Consider the following 20683-nt stretch of genomic DNA (forward strand, 5'->3'; position numbering starts at 1 on the left):
TTGTTATAATTATTTTGAAATGCTTCAGTTATGCTATTTTTACACTTCTAATTGAATAGTTCAATATTTTATGTATTTAATGTATCCAATGTTGCTGAATGAGGATGTTTATTGGCAATTTCATTATGTTAATTATATATCGATTTTAACATCTTGGATTACATAAAAGTATATAATCTAATATCTAATATCTATAGTAATCAAAGATTCTGGACAATCCAATAAATCCAAAATACAACAAAGACAAAAACTAGTGTGTCTATGAGATACACGTTATTTTAACTTTATGTTATCTATAAGTGCCACATTTAATACAAAGATTCTGAATATTGTATAATAATAAATTCTCTCATTCAATATAATTCCATTAATTTTAAATTGGATAATTATGTACATTTAATAAATTGTTATATAAGTAATATGATGATAGCATACTTACAGCTGCATTTTATTATACTTTCGCGAAACGGCTCTCACTTTGCACGAAATAGAGTTACTATAATCATCTATTCTCGTTAGAGCTTTTTGTAATTTTTACATTATTTTGCATATATATATATATAAATGCATAAATATAAAAAAATATCACAAGTATATACAAATCATTTGCTGTAAAGTTGTGAACCTACTTTTTAAATTAACATGTTCTTAAAACGTAATATTTACAAAAATGTTATACTTGAAGAAAAATTGGTTTAAGAAACAGTTATTTATATTAGGTAACCAAAAAAATTGTTTTTTTTAATTAGGTACCTTCCTCAGTAATTGTTTAAAAATAAATTCATAAAGAAAAATCTATAAAATAAAAATTTGTTAATCACTGGATTTTACAATATTCTTCGATTACACAGCATATACAATTCTAATGATTGATAAAGCTATTTTTGTAATTAAACAAAGCAAATGCTTTTGACCAAATATATTACTATATACAAATAACTGTACTATTTTATATATTGAAACTCCCTTACACATTTCTATGTATATATATGTGTGAAAGCAATATTGAATTTTAAATTTATATAGCACACAGAATATTCATTTGAAATTAACTAAAAAATACATTTTATTATTCATTTAGCTTCTCAAAGTTCAATTTGTGAAAGATGCTATTTTCAGAGGTTTATAACTCACAAATTATTGGCATTTCAATATTTTGAGCTATTCTAAATTGACCTACATATAGTATTAATATATCTATATAATATTAATATATTAATAATTCTATAATAAAATATCTTTCATAAAATTTGACAAGGCATCTTGAAACATGATTTTGTATTTTGTTGAATGCAATTAATTTTATTCAATATTTACACGTGTTAAAATATTTTGTATTCTGGTAAGAATAATACTGTTAGTACACGTACAATTTTCAAGATAATATGGAGGTTCTATTGATATACTATCTTCAATCAATAGAACATCATTCTTCTCTTTAACTGGAAATCGATTATCCAATAATAATTGCATAATAATACCTTTTCTTTTAGTTATCATTGCCTGTGAAAGTTTTGCAGGCAGAAACAATTCTGGCATAATTTTTTCTGTTTTTGATATTACTTCGATATTCTTAATAGCATGGTTGAATATTATTTTCAAACGATATTGTGTACTTGTTCCTGATTGTAAAAGCACAATGCTGTAAAATAATATTATTTGCAATTAAACAAAATTAATCATTTCGAATTTAACAAAGAGAAGGAATTATTAAATTATTATAGATTAATTAAAAGAACTAAAACTATTTAAAATAAATGTGAAAAGAATAAACTTTCTAAAATGTTTTCAAAAATAAAATAATTACAAAAAAAAAATAAAATTTTATGTACATTTAAAGAAATAAAGTTTATAATTCTTTTATATGAACGAAAAATTGCACAATATACTATACAAAATCTAATTTAAACTTTATGAGCCAAAATATACTTTTTATATAAATAAAAAATAAAAATGTATAGGTATACATATACATCATACATATAATAATAGACATAAACATGTCTCTAATAATTTGATTATTAATTAAGTTTGAAAAATTTGAAAGTTAGTCATAATTTATTAAAGAATTATATATGATTAAGTATGTAATACATTTTTCTCACCTTTCTGATACCGGGTCGACTGTATAAACAATACCACAGTAGATCTTTTCATCCTTCGTCGTTATCTTAACCTCCTTTCCGACATAATTAATAAATGAAATTGGATCATTCTTGTACACTTTATGCAAAGAATTTAAGTTATCTTCTTGTGAGTTCATATTGAAGCTATAGAAGGCTTAAACAGAATCATTAATTAATAAATATTATATATATATATATTTATATTCAGAGAGAAGCCTGAGACCTTAGAGCTAAGAAATGCCACGGCCCGGTTTTACACCGGAAATACGTTAGCGCTGGAAGTGCATATTTTTTAATAAATTATAGCTCAAACGATTGCTCCTTATTTGCTCCGTCCGAATCTACATTTGCTCCTCTTTTAAAATTAAAAGTTTTTTTAATATTTGCAAAAAACATAAAATTGGCCATTTTTACTGAAAAACATATTTCTAATGGTTTTCGGCCATTATATTCTGTATAAAACGATTGCTCCCGAATTGCTCCCTATTGCTCCATCATTAGTTTAACGATTATTGCATTATTTTATCGAAAATTAACAAATAAATAATTTCAGAAGTGACGACGACGCCACCTGTCGGCCACTTATCAAAACTAAATGTTTTAATAGTTTTCGGTGTTTGTATTCAACATAAAACGATTGCTCCTTAATTGCTTTATATTGCTCCATCGTTATAATTAATAATTATTGCATTTTTTAGTCGAAAATCAACAAATAAATCATTTCACAAATGACGATATCGTTACCTATCGGCCGCCTATCGGAATACATGGTTGAACGGCTAGTGGCGCGAACATTCAAACATAATATATCAGTTCTATTGTTTAAAACTATATCTGTAAGAAAATAACCAACTTTCCCAATTAACTTTTTTGGTACAATAATTGCTCCTCACTTTCTTTATCGAAATATTTAATTGCTCCATTCGTGCTACTAATATTTTATAATATATTAGCCAAAAACCAATCATTTTCTTGGAAAAACATATTTCCCATAGTCTATCGCAAATATATCCAACACAAAACAATTGCTCCTTAATTGCTTCGCATTGCTCCATCGTTATTTTAATAATTATTGCATTTTTTTTAACGAAAATTATCAAATTAAGCATTTCATTAATGATGACGTCACCACCTATCCGCCACCTATCGGAATAAATGGCTCAACGATCAATGGCGCGAATATTCAAACAATATGTCAGCTCTATTGTTGAAAACTATGCGCGTTCACGCATGCTCAATTATGATATTTTGTGTATCACAGAACATTAATTAAAATATCTTCATTTAATAATACCCAAATAACATCAAGGTCTTGTAGAAATCTAAAAGATATCTATTAAAGAAATCTTTAAGATATTTCTAAAAGATATTTAAAAGTCATTAATGGCGATGCAAACGCTTCAAGAAGGTCTACCAATGTTAATTGAATGGAAGAATGAATTATTACTTATTGTGCATCAATTATGGCATCCGCTAGTTTACAGATTTAATGATAAAAACGTTCTTGTGATTGTGAATACTCGCTGATATATCGAACGACTTTATCAGATACAGAACTTTACGGTACAATATTTTTCATATAAACATATAAAGTAATTATAAAATGTATTAATAAATTTTGTGGACGTAGCACGGATCGCAACCAAAACTGTGCACATTATGCGTTATCCATTGAGAACATTCGTGGATACTGACTATGTAGTTGAATATCCAAGTTTTTATGTCCATAGAGGGCGTATCGCTTTCAGGGATTACGTAAAACCGGGCCGCGGCGTTTCTCAGTCTCAGGTCTTCGCAGCTACAAACAGATATAATTGCGAGCACCTCTTGCTCGAATTAATGCATATTTAAAAGTAATGATTTTGAAAAAAATAAAGTTTTTCAACAAATCCGAGTTATTCAGTGCGGAATTATAAAACTCATTTGAATGCGATAAAATTATACGAAAGTTGGATGAATGTATCTAACCTCCAAAACATACACACGTAAAAATGGTGATATATGGTGTTTACATCGTGTCAAAATCTGGTGGTTTGATTTTTAATCACGATCATAATGTTCCGAAGATTGAAGTCGAAAAATCTTTTAATTTTCCACTCGATATTAAATTAAGTTACGAAAATAAAAAGGTAGTGGTGGTTTTTGGACAAAGAGATGGAATAAATGGTAAAGATTTATCTATTGTTATGATAATATTTATGCAATTATATATAGTGAAAAACGTGTGTCTCAAGTTTTGCAGTTCCTATTGATCGATATATTGAAATGATGAAAGTTTATATAAATATATGTTTACAAAAATTGATATTTAAAATTTTTTAAATATCTTTGAAGTACACGTTTTCTCAGAACAATCGGAATAATTTCAAATCTTCTCTTCTAATTGATAAAAGATGTTTTCATTATTTCGTATTTCACATACATGTCTTTATTACATTTACAAATAATAGTTAACATTATACCAGAGAAGTTGATATTATATCAAACAAATATATTCTTTAGCATAGTTGAAAATAAATTAATAATTATCAAACAAAAAATACAAAATAGAGCCTTTAAAAATGTGACAATGTACCTAATAATTTTGTAAATTAGAATTAAAATATAAATATGAAATAATTGGAAAAACCAATAGCCATATGAATACAATTTTTAGACAGTTACTTATATAAACTTTCCAATATTTCAATGTTTAGAACATTACAACATAATACTTTATCTTTTTTTACCTCTATACATATATATATATATATATATATATATATATATATATAAGTGTAATGTATTAACATATATAATTTAACAATTAAAAATTAACACATTAAAAGGATTAAAAATGAAATATTTTTAGCGGGTCATGTACTGACTGCTGTAAATGGAGTTGCAGTCACAGGACGTGAACTTGAAGATGGACGAGATGTGTTGGAAATGTTAGAGCAACCAGAAAATTTTCCTCTAACACTGAAATTTAGTCGGGCAAGAATGACAACAAACGAGAAAATATTTTTAGCTTCAATGTTTTATCCACTTTTTGCTATAGCGAGTCAATTAAGCCCAGAACCACGAAGTTCTGGGATTGAGGTTCTCGAGGCAGATACATTTCGTTTATATTGCTTCCAGACATTGACAGGTGTTAAGTTCATGATAGTAGCAGAACCATCACAACCAGGCATGGAAACTTTATTAAAAAGAGTATATGATTTATATGCAGATTATGCACTAAAGAATCCATTTTATGCATTGGAAATGCCCATTCGATGTGAATTATTTGAAACTAATTTACAAACATTACTAGAAACAGTCGAAAAATCTGGGATAAGCAATGTTTAATATTTATTGAAAAAATACATTATATATATAATAATATGTATATATATAAATTATTAATTAAGAGTTTAGGATTGTATAAGAATATAATATAATGTAAATACAATGTATCAGAATTTTTTTCTTAATTTCCATTATTATATAGTGTTATATATGTATGTGAAACTTATTTTTATCACAAATAAAACTCTAATTATTTGATAAAGTAATAAAAAACTAATTTTTCTCTATAATCAAACTTCTACATTGTTTGATTGTTATTTTCATAATTCTGATATAAAAACAATTAGAAAAATATTATAGAGGCGTTATTTTTCTAGAGAATTTCATAGATCATGGCACCATATTCCACTGTCGCTTTAAATCAGGTTCTATAATCTGTATAAAACAAAGAAAATGTATTAGAGATATATATAAAGAAAAATCGAAAATTATTTAATGTGTATTACCTTCATTGTCAAATTATCTATACACGCATTGCGTATACGTGCGGTAGTCGCAGGAGCATCAAGTCTAAAATAACCATGAATGTTCATATCTTCACGTGCGGCCTTAATTGCTTCTTTGATAGCAAAGAACGCAGATGATGCCAGAAATAGTGGTGGTTCACCAACGGCCTGTATAAATATTTTAATATTACTATTTTCTTTTTAATTTATAAAATTCTTAAAAAATGCATTCTGAAAAAGAATCATACCTTAGAAGAGTATATTGCTCTTGGATTGGAAGTTCCTTTTAACAGAGAAACGTTAAATTCCTGAGGTATGTCAGTGAAACCTGGCAACTTGTAAGCACCAGGTCCTCTACTGAATAAAGTTCCGGTTGGTGAATAAATCATTTCCTCTAACGTGAATAAACCATATCCTTGAATAAAACCACCTTCGACTTGTCCTATATCAATGGCTGGATTTAAACTCTCTCCCAAATCCATAACAATGTCTGTTCGTAAAACCTGTATAGATTGATAAATATAATATATTAGTAATTATTAATCAATATAGTTGGACGTTTTATGAAGTTATTACTATAATAAACACTGCTCGCTTAGATTCTTATATACAATAAGACAAAAATAATGAGACTGGTTTTTAAAAGAAACTGTTAATAACAATTAATATTGAAATATACAATAAAATTGAATTTACAATTTGATTTAAAATTTAACTTTGCCGATGAAACAAGACTAAATATTCCATCCATCCTATGCGAGCCAAATAAGCATGAGATAAACAAGAGTATGCTTGTAAAAAATCTGTCTTATTTATTTTAATGCAAAACAAAAAAATCGTACCTCATGATCGCCAGTGAGACAATCAATTTCAACTTCCGTACAGGCAACGCCATACGTAAAGTAATTAAACGGATTTCCCGATTTAGTGTCGAAAGAGTATCCGATATCAGGCGTTCGATAAAAACCGGTAGCAGATAGGCTTATCCTTTGCTGATATGCCGTTTTTATCCAATCTTCCCAAGTACTTTCTAGATTGCTATCTATTATCGGTTGTAATCGTTTCATAATTTCCTCACAAGCATTCTGCAAATTAATTTTATTAATATCTAGATCTCTAGTTCCAGTACAGTAGTAAGATATTATTGTTATTACCATGACAGCCATGCCATTGAGATCGGATCCAGCACTTGCTGCAGTAGCAGATGTATTGGGAACTTTATCAGTAGCCGTTTCAACAATATATATTTTGTCTGGATTTATCTTCAGTACTCTGCTAGCAACCTAATATAATATAATGGATTTAATTCAATTTTATTCGCTGTGAATTAACTGTAATTATTAAATTTTAATTAGAATGATAATTTTAATTTTTATACATATCTATATAAACTTATTTTTCTCACTTAATTTTTATATAAATATGAATAATGAAATTAAGAGAGAAAGTTTTGATTTGTTTATGGTTTTAAAATTTAGTGTTCTCAATGGACATGTTATTTTCAATTGTTTATTACATTATTAATTTAAAAACTTTCTCATTAAATTCTTTATCAAAGAAAAATTGACTTCAAATTGGTAAAAAAACCCTAAATATCCTAAAATAGATAAAACATGATTTGAAATAATGTTATACTGTATAAAAAATACAGATATTACTCATACTTGAATCATTTTTGTATGTAGGCCTTGTCCCATCTCAATCCCACTATGACTTATTAGCACCGAACCGTCAGTATAAATATGCACCAGTGCACCCGCTTGATTCAAAGTTAAAACAGTAAATGCTATACCAAATTTTGTAGGTACAACCGCGAGACCTTTCTTTTTAAATCGACTCTCTCTACAAAATTCATCATAGATTTTAGCAATCGTTAATCTAATTTACTACTATAAAAAAAGATATATCATTATATCACTTACCTGTTATAACGTTGAACTTCAATTATTCTTTCATTATAACGAGAAGATTCTAAACATTCGCGCCAGCAGCGGTCTAAGGTACAATTGACAAGTTGTTGGTTGTAATGCGTTAAATCACCTTCTTTGTATAAATTTAATTCTGACACCTGTCGTAAAAGAACAGAATTTTTTCGGTTATTTTTATTTGCTTCTAATGTATAAATTAGATCTTCACCATACATATCAAATTTTATATAATTAATTTTGTAAGATTAAAACACATTTTTTTCTATAATATTTTATTTAATACTAAAAAATTACCTTAACGACATCCAGTTCCAGATAATCAGCGATTTGTCGAATTATATTTTCAGCAACAAACATTCCTTGCGGCCCACCAAAACCACGGAAAGCTGTATTCGATGGTAAGTTTGTCTTACATACATATCCGTATACTTCTGACACCGGAATCCTGTATGAATTTTCAAAATGAAACATGGCACGTTCTAAGACCTAAAAATATTCAAAACGATATGATTCTCTTTTAAAAAAACAAATATGATATATAAAATTTTTGATAAATACCAATTCTCTCGAATTCATTATGTTGTTACTTACCGCTACTGATAAATCGTAAGAATAGCCCGCATTATTGTACATGTATACTTTCACCACTTTAATAAGACCGGAATTATTAAATCCAACTTTATATTTAAATAAAAAGGGGTGCCGAGTTCCACTTATTAGCATGTCTTCGTCTCTATCTAGCATGCAACGAACTGGTTTCCGCAACCTACATTTCATTTTTTTTCACAATATATAAGTAAATTTTACATTTTTATTACATTTATTTTATTTTTATAAAATTGAAATAAATAGAATTTAATGAGAACTGATTAAAAATTTCAAGTTAGAGATCATTGAACAAAATAACTTTTGTCTAAATATTTTTGTTCCTTCCTTATATTCAGGAATAATTGCGCGTATTATATATATAACCATTTAAATGTAAAATCATGTATATTTTTACATAGTTTAACACTAACTTGTGTGCTGCGAATGCGACTGGTATCGCGAGTAACGTTGGACGAGATTCTTTTCCGCCGAATCCGCCGCCGATACGTTTCACACGAACATTAACTCTGTTGATATGTATATTTAAAACGTGAGCGATTAATTTCTGTATCTCAGTGGGATGTTGCGTGGAACAAAACACTTCCAATTCATCCTCTTCGCGAGGTACGGCTATAGCAGCATTCGTTTCCAAATAAAAATGCTCTTGACCGCCTATGCGTACTTCTCCTTCTAAAACATGATCTGCTTCTTTAAAAGCTATCTCCGCATCGCCTGTAATGATGCACTTGGGAAAGCCAGGGAAGAATGATTCGTGCTTGATAGCATCCTATAGAAAAAAGTTTAATGCATTTTTGTATTATTGCATTATAAACAAATAGAATTATTTTTTATATAGATTACCTCAATGGATATGATAATAGGTTCTATATTTTCATATTCTACTTCAACCATTCTTGCTGCGGCTTGAGCGATAATTTGATCTGTAGCAACAATTACACCAATTATTTGACCTTGGCTCGTAACCTAAAGAAACAGAAAAGGAATGAGATTAATTAAAATAAATATAATAAAAGACGAATTTTAAATGTAAAATAAACTAGTATTCAGCCACTAATATACCCAGGTAGCACATGTTCGTTTTCTAAACGTATCCAATATTTTTTAACCGTCAAGCACCAATAAGAAACGTTTCAACAGAAACATTTTTAAAATTATGGTTTAAGAACCGTATTTTTTACGTTTCTATAAATAGAACAAAAATTAATTTTTTAATTCAAAATTATACATATACACATTATTAAGACTGTACTTATTAAGACGATCCCCAGATAGTACAGAAAATTAAAAGATGACGAAAAGATGTCTTTTTTAAGTTATCTTTCTGACAAGGCTAAAAGATGTCTAAAAGAATATCTTTCTACCTACAAAAAAAGTAATTTTTTAAAATATGTCTTCTAAATATCATAATAAATTTTAGTCGACGAAAAGATGTCTTTTTGATCATCTTTTCGATAAGACAAAAAAGATCTATTTTATAATATACGTGTTCCTTTGTTTGCCGCTACGTGGCGTGTTCAAACTTAACTATAACTCGTATTCAAGTTTTCATAACATGCCTAAAAGAACAGGTACTAAAAGTATAACTTAAATTTTGTCTTTTTTGTCACTTTGACTGCTGATGTAATCTCGACAAGAGATTCAGAACATAATGAAAATAGATGGATTATATCCATATATGCATTATTTTATTGAATTTATGAATAAATAAATTTTTTACAAATAAAGAAAAAAAACCGTATTTTGACAGTTTCTTAAACTTTTTTTTTGTTAGAAAATGACGTTTCCCTTAACGTTTTTTAAGTGGACATTTTAACCAATCAGAAACGTTTTTAAAAACCGGTTTTAAAACGTTTCTGATTGGTTAAAATGTCCACTTAAAAAACGTTAAGGGAAACGTCATTTTCTAACAAAAAAATACGTTTAAGAAACTGTCAAAATACGGTTTTTTTTCTTTATTTGTAAAAAATTTATTTATTCATAAATTCAATAAAATAATGCATATATGGATATAATCCATCTATTTTCATTATGTTCTGAATCTCTTGTCGAGATTACATCAGCAGTCAAAGTGACAAAAAAGACAAAATTTAAGTTATACTTTTAGTACCTGTTCTTTTAGGCATGTTATGAAAACTTGAATACGAGTTATAGTTAAGTTTGAACACGCCACGTAGCGGCAAACAAAAGAACACTATATTATAAAATATTATAAAATTATATTATATTAGTATATTATAAAATAGATCTTTTTTGTCTTGTCGAAAAGATGATCAAAAAGTCATCTTTTCGTCGACTTAACGTAATTATGACTTTTAGAAGACATCTTTTAGTTTTCTGTGCTATCTGGGGATCGTCTTAATAAGTACAGTCTTAATAATGTGTATATATATAATTTTGAATTAAAACATTAATTTTTGTTCTATTTATAGAAACGTAAAATATACGTTTCTTAAACCATGATTTTAAAAATGTTTCTGTTGAAACGTTTCTTATTGGTGCTTGACGGTTAAAAAATATTGGATACGTTTAGAAAACGTTTATAAAACGAACATGTGCTACATGGGAGTTTCAAAATAAAAATTCCAAGCACAAAAAAAATAAAAAAGATTGATGACTTTGACAAGTACAGTCGGACCTCTTATCCTACGACATTTTCGGTCCGGAATCTTCCCCTTAAATCTCTGATCCTACGACAAAAATTTGAGAGTGGAGTATAATTCCCCTTTCGCGGTCGTAGCATGAGAGGATTTTTTGTCGTAGGATAAGAGGTTTCGTAACATAAGAGAGTCATAGGATAAGAGGTCTAAGTGTAGATATGTTTCATATCTTTCAGAAAACACACCTTTTCCGATACAAATACTTCTTCATCATGAAATACAGGACCTATCCATCTTCTCTCTTCTACTATATCTTTCGAAGAGAAAAATGATACAACTCCTTCTATGGATAGTGCCTTAGTAGGATCAATTTGCAAAATTTTTGCATGCGCTCTGGTGGAGAGAACTAACGCTAAATATAATTCCTCTGCATATTTAGGCATATCGTCACAATATATCGCTTCTCCCGTTGCTTGTTTGAATGCACTAGCGTGTACAATAGGGCGTCCTATTGGGTCATGCGATTCCTGATCTTTGGGTACCTATTGAAAAAATTATATAAAATGTTACAATTCTGATCATATTTTAAGAATAATTTGTAATAAGTACATGATTTTAAAAAAATTACCACTTGATAATATTGTGAGCTCTTTGGCGCTTTGTAATGAAAGCACTCTGATGCGCTTTCTAGTTTTTTTGGCAAGTATTCTATGGTCGAAATATTTTTCGATAACTTCTTGGAAATGTAAACAAATCCTTTAAAGAATAAACTGTAAGATGTATAATGTGTTAATCGTTCTTAGTTTTTTGATTTGATCTTTTAATCATTAACATGATCTAATAACACACCTGAGAGTGAGAGCTCGACGATATTTAATCATTCCTCCCGGTGCATCATCAGCTAACGGTAGTTCTTCGAGTAAAGAATCATAAACCTGCTCCAAGATTGATTTAGTCCATTTTCTAAAATTATTAATTTTTATATACATACACACATAAAAAAAGCTTAACGCATTGCCCTTTAATGATACTTACTTTTCAATCATCTTCTGACATGTCTGTCTTGCTAAAATAGTTGTAGGTGCCATTCCACCAAACGCGATATGCGCTTCTTGAACTATATTTTTATCAGGAACAAAGTGTACATTCAAAGCCATATTGACTATAGCAATATCATCATCCCGCCTTTTCGCTTGTTTGTAAGCAATAAAATATTGATTCTGTAAGAATAAAAAATAAATTCTGTGAGAATAAAAAAATAAAAGAGTAAAAAATAATCTTTTGTTTCGGCATGTATTTTGCAGAATTGTTGTATCTTTATATTAACATTTTTACCTCTTTTGTGAAGGGAATATCGATAGAGACTAGGATTTCCTCGGGCAAAACAACGTTACGTCGATATCCAACAAAAAAGGTATGATCCATCGGTATCGTTCTACTTCCATGCTTTAAACTGCACAAATTTAATTTAATATTTGCTGCCATAAAGATTGGATTTAAATCTGATATTGGACTCCCTGTCATTATATTGCCACCCACGGCCTGATTATGAAAAAAAATTATTTAAATAAACAATATTATCATAAAGTCAGTAAACAAACACTCGCACTTACGGCAACGTTTCTTATCTGTTTTCCGGCAAACCAATGTAACATATTTATTATTTCTGTGAAGATCCTTGTGTTGTGTTCTATCGAAAGAATATTACATTTATATCTACTATTGTGCTAACATCATCACAGAAATTATTTATAATTAACAATTATATGTATATTGTATAATAATTATAATTGCTCATATTATAATTATAATTTCATTATAATTATAATAAACATGATTCTATCGCATTACCAGGTTTTGTCTTAACATAATGTCTTAATGTTTCTTCAAGCTCAACCAAAGTCACACTTGCACCTACTTTCAAGGCTTCTGGCGTTTCAATAATTTCATACATCTCTCTTATCTGTGTTGGTTGTATAAGTATTGGATATACTAGATGTTTAAACTTGACTTCGACTCCTATAATACATGAATAATATATAATTAATTTTTTTAATGACATTGCAATATAAATTTGAAAGAAATGTACGAACCGATTTCTGTGTTGCCAATGATAATTTTGGCATTTGGATACTGATCTTTGAGAGCAAGCAATGTCTTGAAATTTGTTGGTCTGTACCAAGTAACGGTTCTGCCTTTAACTATTAGATACTGCTCATCTAATTTAGATTCAATCTATATAATAAAAATTGTCATATTATTTCATATCTTTTGCTATAATATGTACAAGACATGTTATTTGTATTAAAATCCTTTTAAGAAGTAAACAGTAACTTACTTTTAATTTTGGTGGAAATATTGGTTCTTGAGTAGGATCATATGGGCAGAATTCTTTAGAATTGAAAATCTCAGTTGGTTCTGAAGTGAAAGCCCTTTTGCAACAAGCATCACCCATTGAACAAACTCTTGTGCCATCACTTATTTCTTCTTGTTGTGCATTAGCCATTAATTGTGACTGTTCCCATTCCTCTGTAAATGTCTTGAATCCTTCTATAATCGGTCTATATCCTGTACATCTACACAGATTACCTAGAAGTAGAGTATGTATATTATTTAATAAATATAATATATATTATTTAATAAATATAAATTTAATAAATATACAATTAATCTGCTCTATATTATTTATTTCTACATGAAACAATATCTATATGAAAAAAAATTATATGATAATAAATAATAAAATAATAAAATATAAAATCATAAAAGAACGTTTTTTATTACCTTGAAATGCAGTTTCTAAATTTTCCATAGTTGGTTTTGGTATGCTGCGTAACAAAGCATACATGGACATGACTATACCAGGTGTGCAAAACCCACATTGTGATCCATGTGCTTTGGCAATACGCTCTTGTACTGGATGCAATTTCGTTTTTGTACTACCAATACCCTCTACAGTAGTCACAGCTAGACCATGCACAGCACATATTGGTGTCAAACATGCATTAACAGCTAAATGACTGTTTTGATTTACATAAAAGGATGTATTAAGGAAATAAATTTATTAGAATATATATTATATATATATGTGTGTGTGTGTGTGTGTGTGTGTGTGTGTGTACTATAAGTCACTATAAAACATATTATTGCACATAATACCAAGGATACATAATTCTTCCAGTGGCACGATTGAATCTTGAAATCATAACTGTACAGGCTCCACAGCCTCCTTCTGCGCAGCCAAGTTTTGTGCCAGTTAATCCAACTAAATTGTAATTAAAAATAATTAAGGATAATCAATATTAATTTAATTAATCAATATTATTAACAATATCTTAATGTAAAAAGAGATTTATATAATATAAAAGGATACGTTTGTTGCGAAGATACCATAAAAGTGTCCATTGTGGCTCTATGTTTTTGTCCGATATCTAAATTATATATATATATATATATATATATATTATAAGATATTTAATATATTTCAGCATATAGGTTACAATAAAACTAAATTTATTGTCACATACTTGTTTTCCATTCACATAAAACACAAGAATATCTGATACTTCTTCTGGCTCATTATCTTTTGATGAATCTTCATGAAATCCATTACAAATTATTCCATTTCCATTGCATACAGATGTTTCTTTAAGTTCTTTCAAGTTCTTTTCCATTTTACTATTTTAGTGCTGTATGCCACAGTGCCACTTTGTGATATCAGTAGACGTTCAAGCATTAACTTCGCCTTACTCTTATCAATAGAATGCAATAATTATGCAATCCTCGTATTGTGCAACTATCCTATATTATGCAACTATAGCTGTAATAAAAAATTGTTTTTCCCAATTGTAATTAAAATTGTCTTACCCAAAAGAAGAAAACACATTATGTAATCACGTATATTATATTCAGTGACAATTACATATGATAATTAAATAATATTATATAAAATCTACTGCTGCATATTGTCTCGAGTATTACTATTCCGAATAATTTTTCTTCCAATCTCTTATCATGTTTATAAACTTTGTTAGAAACATTAAACGCGAGGATTGTTTCATGAATTTTGCAATTGACAGTTCTCGTTCCTATCTCGTTACTTATTTCTATCAAGCAGATTATATTAGCTGATTAAGTTGATCACTCTCGTTTCTCGTCTGTATTTGTAACCTCATGTTTATTCAGTTTATTATTCTAATGAACTGAAACAGTAAACAGAACGAGGCAACAATGGCATCAAAAAAACTTAATAATACCTCATTTTCAATTACTATTGAAATTGCATTAAATATAAAGAAAATTATAAAGGTATAAATATAAATGTATTAAATATAAATAATATTATATAAATGTTAGATTAATTATATTTTTGTATATAATATTGTATAAATATATTATTTAATTTAATATATAACGTAAAGTTGAATTTTTAATAAATATAAAAAATTAAAATTTTATAAAGAAATAAGTTAATAAAAATATTTATATGTTATTGTTTCTAGATTTTTAATATTTTTTAATGAGTTTCTTCATATAGTAATCGTTTGCTTAATCGTTTACACTTTACTGCTTTTCTCTTTTCCTACTATATATATTTTTTATTTTATATGTAACTAAAATGATATGCACATACAAATTCTTTTTGTGTAATTTTAACCAAAAGTTAGCATATGTATATTTTGTGAAAATATATAATAACAAATTAATATATATATTTTCATTATAAGTAAGAATGCAATAACAATTCTGTCGAATTTTACATATTTTTATAAAAAGATATGCATATATATATCAGATAATTAATAGTTTAATTAAATAAAGATTTTAGTTTATTTTATATTTATATTAAAGTAGCTCTATACTTGTACGTGCATATAAATTTCCAAAATTGTACTAAAATGCAAAAATAAAAGTATATAAACGAATCCATAAGTATGTAATACATTGTCTAACTAAAGATTTTGTTTACAATTGTTGATATGTGTCTTTATTTCAAAATATGTACACAAGTATTGTGAATATGATAACAAAAATATAAAATGTATGTAAAACGATAATCATCGCAATAATATACTTCTATCTTATCGTACTTATTTACCTTTGGTCCGTTTACTATTTGTTATCTGTGATATACGATTAAGCTTTATAGAATATAAAGCACATACAATAAATGCTACAAAAATGTTAGTTAAATTATATATACCGTATTTTTCTAAACGAAAAATAAAACGGTAAGTCTTTTTAATATAAAAATATATTCTAATAAATTAAAAATAAAAATATGCTTATATGTATAAATATTAAAAATATTCTTATATATATGTTCGATTTTAAAACTTTAAATAAATTTTACTATTTATAAAAACTTTTCATTTAAAATTGATTATCAAAATATTCGATAATTAAGAAAAAAAAAATAACAAGTAAATGTTTTAAATATTTCACTAAAAAACTGAATTTAAAAAATTTATTATTTTTACTATTGAACGTTTGTAAATTCTTAAGACAGAGTCCGTGGACAGAATGTAAAACGTAGTATTAGGAATACATATGTAATTTTTTTTTATAACAAGTTACAGATGTATAAACGTTTGTATTGTAACATCACAAAAAATTTATATCACAAGTGATATAAATTTCTATGACCTACTGAATAACATTAGAAAAAATTATTATTACTTTCATAGAACGAAAGTGAAATGCACATGAAAAGTTCACGGAGGTCACGATTGCGTCTGATGGCACTTGTTGCAACACTTGAGCGTCACAAGCAAAATAAAAAAGGAAAACGCAAGAATCACTCGCGATTGAATAATACAGAATGTCGGAATACGTATCAGCACAACACACAGTATTGAATATAATATTTTATACAAAAGACAATACGCACCATTGCATTCTCTCCATTTCGTGAAATACGTCGACACTTCACGCAATAGAATAATTACATCCGTTCAGCGTCGCTGTACGCTCTGAATTAGTCAAGCAAATGCGAGTAATAAGAGTGCCGAGGGTTATCATCGGAAGATATACTGACTGACGTATTACTGATGCATATGTAATCTCATGAGAGAATAATCTCTTTTCAAAGCGGGTTTTTTTTCATTTTTATTAGAAAGGTGTTGCAAAAGGAACTTTCCCTAAGAAAGTTTTCTTTTTTCATTGATGATGAGCGTTAAGCTGATAGTTTCTTATTGAAAAACTTTAACGAATCATCCCTAAAATTAACTCGAAAAATACTGATGAAAATTTGACTGTGAATTATGTAATTATTTTATTGTGACGGTATCGCGGCACTGGAACGCATAACGTTCCAAAATAACAACCATATTGGTAACATAACAGCGGTAGTAACGTTGTAGAACCAGTTACCGTATATCATAGAGTCTACAATACTGAATACAAGCGCTTGCTTGTTAGCGCGGTAGCTTCTAAGAAGCAGAGATGCGATAGAATCAGTAGGAAAATTGAAATATGTATAGACCATTACAACGATCGTCGATGCGATGAACGGATGTAGTATAATCCATGCCACGTATTGACAGCTGCGTAATCTGCTGAGTATAAAGCAAAAAATATTGTAATTGTTGAGACATGAAAGAGTTTACAGCATAATCAAGTAAAAAAGAATCAATCTTGCTCACCTTGATGCAGATTTGTGATGTGGTGTTATTAATAGTATAACCGGTACATATACGATCGCTGTCAATAATGCTAATGAAAAATTATGCATAGCTATGCACATTAATGCAGTTGCCAGTTCGATCGACGCGATAACACAAACAAGTGATATATTCTCATATTTGATTGACCTAGGAAATATATTATAGCATTAGTATTTTAGAAAATTATAGAAAATTACATCATAGCGATACGCAATCAAACTTCGTTAATCCTTTCTTGTTTTTACCTTCTTAGATAAAAACGTCGCAACAATGTGAAAATCGTGATAAAGGCGAAACTGGCGTATAAAGAATCCTCTGTACGTAGGTGGAACATTCGTGATCCGATTAAAGCGAAAAATCGAGGAGAAGCCATTATTAATACTCCAAATATGTGTGCCCACAACACTTCGGAAGCGACGCTTCCAATATCAAATTCTTCAATCTGTGCAAAAAAATGAAAACATTTAAAACAAAAAAAACTTATTCATCTCTGTATCTTTAGTATATTTTGCTGCATTGCTCTTCTACTACTTTATATTTGTTTTATTTAACGTAAAAATATTATTATATTAAAATCAAAATATTTTCATTGTACATGTATCATTGGAAAAGAATCAGTATTGAATTCAAAATTTGTCTGGTACTAATATATTAAAAATAAAGAGAGGTTTAAATCTTATTTAAAAGTTTTAAAAATACCTTATTTAATAAATTTTGCTTGCTCTTTTTCGTCTCATTTGAGTTGCTTGATGTTTGCAATCTTTGCCAAATAGAAAATGCTTTTATAAATACACCAGCAATTATCAACACCAAAGGTCGCATATATAATCCTGTAAAATAAATTTTATTTATTTATTAACAATTTAATCACAAAAATATTAAGAATATATATTTAAAGTTTAAAGTTTAATTTATTTCTTTCCTTACCAATAGAAATATATCGATCGGTAGAAGGCAATAGATAGAAGAAATATGATTGATGAAAACGTTCTAATAAATTATTGAGAGATCGCACTATACTTTCCACAACACGTCCTACTTGATAAAAATTTGCTTCTGTCTCTCTGCCAGATTTTTGGAAACCTTCTAATGTAATAGCTTCTATGCCAAATCTATAGATAAATTATAGTTAAATATAAAAACTAATCTTACTTAACTGATAAAGCACTAAATATAAATATAAAAATAGCACACTTAAAAACTTCAAAATAGTAATCTACTCTCTTCTAAATTTTTAAAATCATTTACAAAAAATTATTTTCTAATTCTTTATAAACTGACATTTATTTCTCCTGCTTATTTGCATAATGTCACGAGTAAGAGCTCTCTAAATGTAATCTCATCTCAATATTTTATTAATTACCTGTGGAAGAGTCCATGATTACCAGTTGGAATTCCAGTGGCTTGTGTTACTACCATACTCATTAATGTATTAAAATGATATCCCCAACTTTTGAATTTATCTCTATAATTAACATCAAATCGACGTTGGAAAGACTGTCGAATTCCTTCTTTGGCTATCATATTTTGTGCTAAATTAAAAAGATCTAAATTGGGTAGTTGCCCATTCAATCCTTCTATCTAAATAAAAAAAGTAATTTTATAAATATATACTACATATCCTGAATATTATATAAGATCAAGTCAATATATTAAATATTTTTGTACCTTGACATCAATTGATGTAATTTTCATTGCATGAAATTCCAAATTGATAGCAGCTTGAATAGATCCAGCTCTTCCAGATAAGTCTCCTGCTATCAAGATACCCTCTTGACCGCTAGTAACTCCATGATACGCATCTAACCATGCCTGCATACCCAACTGCTCATGTTCTGTTACAAGAAATATTATATCTTTCGCCCAATACTTTTGTTCTGTGAACAAATGATCACAATACATTTTAATGTCATCTATTAATAATCTAGCAGTGATGTAACATTAAAAAGAAAAGGATTTACTTCTGCAAAATTTTGCAAATGCAAGTAATAGTGCTATCGAAGGTGCAGTGTCTAGATAAATGCTGTTAATAGGCCTATATGGTACACTGACTACAATAGCTTCGGTACTGGATGCTCGTGGAGCTCTAACAATGCCATATATATTTTGTCCTACAAACTGTAAAATTTTACATATTTATATGTGTATAAAATAAGAGATTTTTTTTATATATTTATCTTACATATAGTCATAATGGTACTCTATCATACCTTTTGTTCTTGAAATGGATAAATCAAAGAGAAATTATGTATATGTACATCCAAATGAAGCTGACTGAATTTTGCTGAAAGCCATGCGTAAGGCATACTATCTGGATATCTCTTCATTTCATGAATTAATTCATGATAGTATTGCTTTGACGTTTGTTCCAGATTACTCTCTTTCGTAACTAATCCAGGCAGCAAGGCATTCTCGGAAAAGTAAGTATCTAAAAAGTCAAATGTCAAATAAATAATACTGGTAGAACAAAATTAAAATTACATAGTTATATACATTCTTATTGTAAATCCATTATTGTTCAAGAACTTACTATCGTTAAATGCCGGTAACGCCAAGAGCATTAACCATACAATTCCTCCCACGTATAGTACGAAGCACAACGGTTTTTCCCATTTTAACAATAATTTTATGAGTTTGCCCGTTCCAGCTCTAGGATCCGTAAGCAAACCCATCTCGTTTGTCTCGCAGTCAAATAAAATCTAAATAATTGCAAGATATAACCGCTTAGCTTAGTAACAGCATCATTAGGTGACATATAACCTAGCAAAATACATGTACATTTAATACCGAATTAGTTTCTTGAGTAGGAGGCACTCTTATGTAGTACATTTAACTAAAACTTTGTAAAGTTGCAAGTACTTCTTCTAAATATAAAAAAAATAAATACCATATGTGTTTCACTGCCACTGGCAATAATGGACAGTAATAAAAATCATTCATACACTGTCGTCGTCCATTCATGTATGACGTCATATATGAATG

General features: G+C 28.3%; 4 protein-coding genes across 11 annotated transcripts; 1 reads left to right on the top strand and 3 right to left on the bottom strand.

Moving 5' to 3' along the window:
* Positions 1-1229: 1229 nt before the first annotated feature.
* LOC140665282 (gem-associated protein 6) lies at positions 1230-2707 on the bottom strand. Of its 2 annotated transcripts, none has more exons than XM_072891192.1 (3): positions 2350-2707; positions 2106-2270; positions 1230-1642 (listed from the first exon to the last, which is right to left on the bottom strand). In XM_072891192.1, the coding sequence occupies exons 2-3, from the start codon at positions 2261-2263 to the stop codon at positions 1303-1305; spliced, it is 498 nt and encodes a 165-aa protein (XP_072747293.1). In that variant the 5' UTR covers positions 2264-2270; positions 2350-2707; the 3' UTR covers positions 1230-1302. The 2 variants fall into 2 exon arrangements, with proteins under 2 accessions (XP_072747293.1, XP_072747292.1); XM_072891191.1 differs by having other exon boundaries at positions 1234-1642; positions 2106-2280; positions 2350-2706.
* A 1181-nt stretch (positions 2708-3888) lies between these two features.
* Positions 3889-5669, top strand: Trs23 (trafficking protein particle complex subunit 4-like protein Trs23). The gene is made up of 2 exons (XM_072889875.1): positions 3889-4292; positions 4978-5669. Exons 1-2 carry the CDS (start codon positions 4118-4120, stop codon positions 5454-5456), a joined length of 654 nt encoding a protein of 217 aa, XP_072745976.1. The 5' UTR covers positions 3889-4117; the 3' UTR covers positions 5457-5669.
* Positions 5670-5675: 6 nt separating this feature from the next.
* On the bottom strand, positions 5676-17246 carry Ry (xanthine dehydrogenase rosy). Of its 3 annotated transcripts, none has more exons than XM_072889867.1 (25): positions 16927-17246; positions 14564-14856; positions 14410-14467; positions 14205-14301; positions 13821-14056; positions 13375-13625; positions 13130-13271; positions 12888-13055; positions 12650-12726; positions 12372-12578; positions 12072-12256; positions 11886-11999; positions 11665-11806; positions 11282-11578; positions 9280-9402; positions 8850-9205; positions 8422-8596; positions 8125-8316; positions 7825-7970; positions 7567-7744; positions 7057-7185; positions 6745-6987; positions 6151-6405; positions 5903-6070; positions 5676-5831 (listed from the first exon to the last, which is right to left on the bottom strand). In XM_072889867.1, exons 2-25 carry the CDS (start codon positions 14708-14710, stop codon positions 5787-5789), a joined length of 4131 nt encoding a protein of 1376 aa, XP_072745968.1. In that variant the 5' UTR covers positions 14711-14856; positions 16927-17246; the 3' UTR covers positions 5676-5786. The 3 variants fall into 3 exon arrangements, with proteins under 3 accessions (XP_072745968.1, XP_072745970.1, XP_072745969.1); XM_072889869.1 differs by lacking the exon at positions 16927-17246 and adding an exon at positions 14959-15220; XM_072889868.1 differs by lacking the exon at positions 16927-17246 and adding an exon at positions 14904-15204 and having other exon boundaries at positions 14564-14837.
* Gaa1 (glycosylphosphatidylinositol anchor attachment 1) lies at positions 17128-20676 on the bottom strand. 5 transcript variants are annotated; one of them, XM_072889874.1, is made up of 11 exons: positions 20589-20676; positions 20232-20461; positions 19912-20129; positions 19663-19819; positions 19370-19578; positions 19065-19282; positions 18629-18813; positions 18401-18531; positions 17947-18143; positions 17681-17848; positions 17128-17593 (listed from the first exon to the last, which is right to left on the bottom strand). In XM_072889874.1, exons 2-11 carry the CDS (start codon positions 20371-20373, stop codon positions 17311-17313), a joined length of 1908 nt encoding a protein of 635 aa, XP_072745975.1. In that variant the 5' UTR covers positions 20374-20461; positions 20589-20676; the 3' UTR covers positions 17128-17310. The 5 variants fall into 5 exon arrangements, with proteins under 5 accessions (XP_072745975.1, XP_072745974.1, XP_072745973.1 ...); XM_072889873.1 differs by having other exon boundaries at positions 20232-20400; positions 20589-20662; XM_072889872.1 differs by having other exon boundaries at positions 20232-20400; positions 20489-20631.
* Between the last annotated feature and the right edge of the window lie 7 nt (positions 20677-20683).

The sequence above is a fragment of the Anoplolepis gracilipes genome, chromosome 4 (assembly GCF_047496725.1).
Source record: "Anoplolepis gracilipes chromosome 4, ASM4749672v1, whole genome shotgun sequence".
NCBI classification, from domain to species: Eukaryota; Metazoa; Arthropoda; class Insecta; order Hymenoptera; family Formicidae; genus Anoplolepis; species Anoplolepis gracilipes.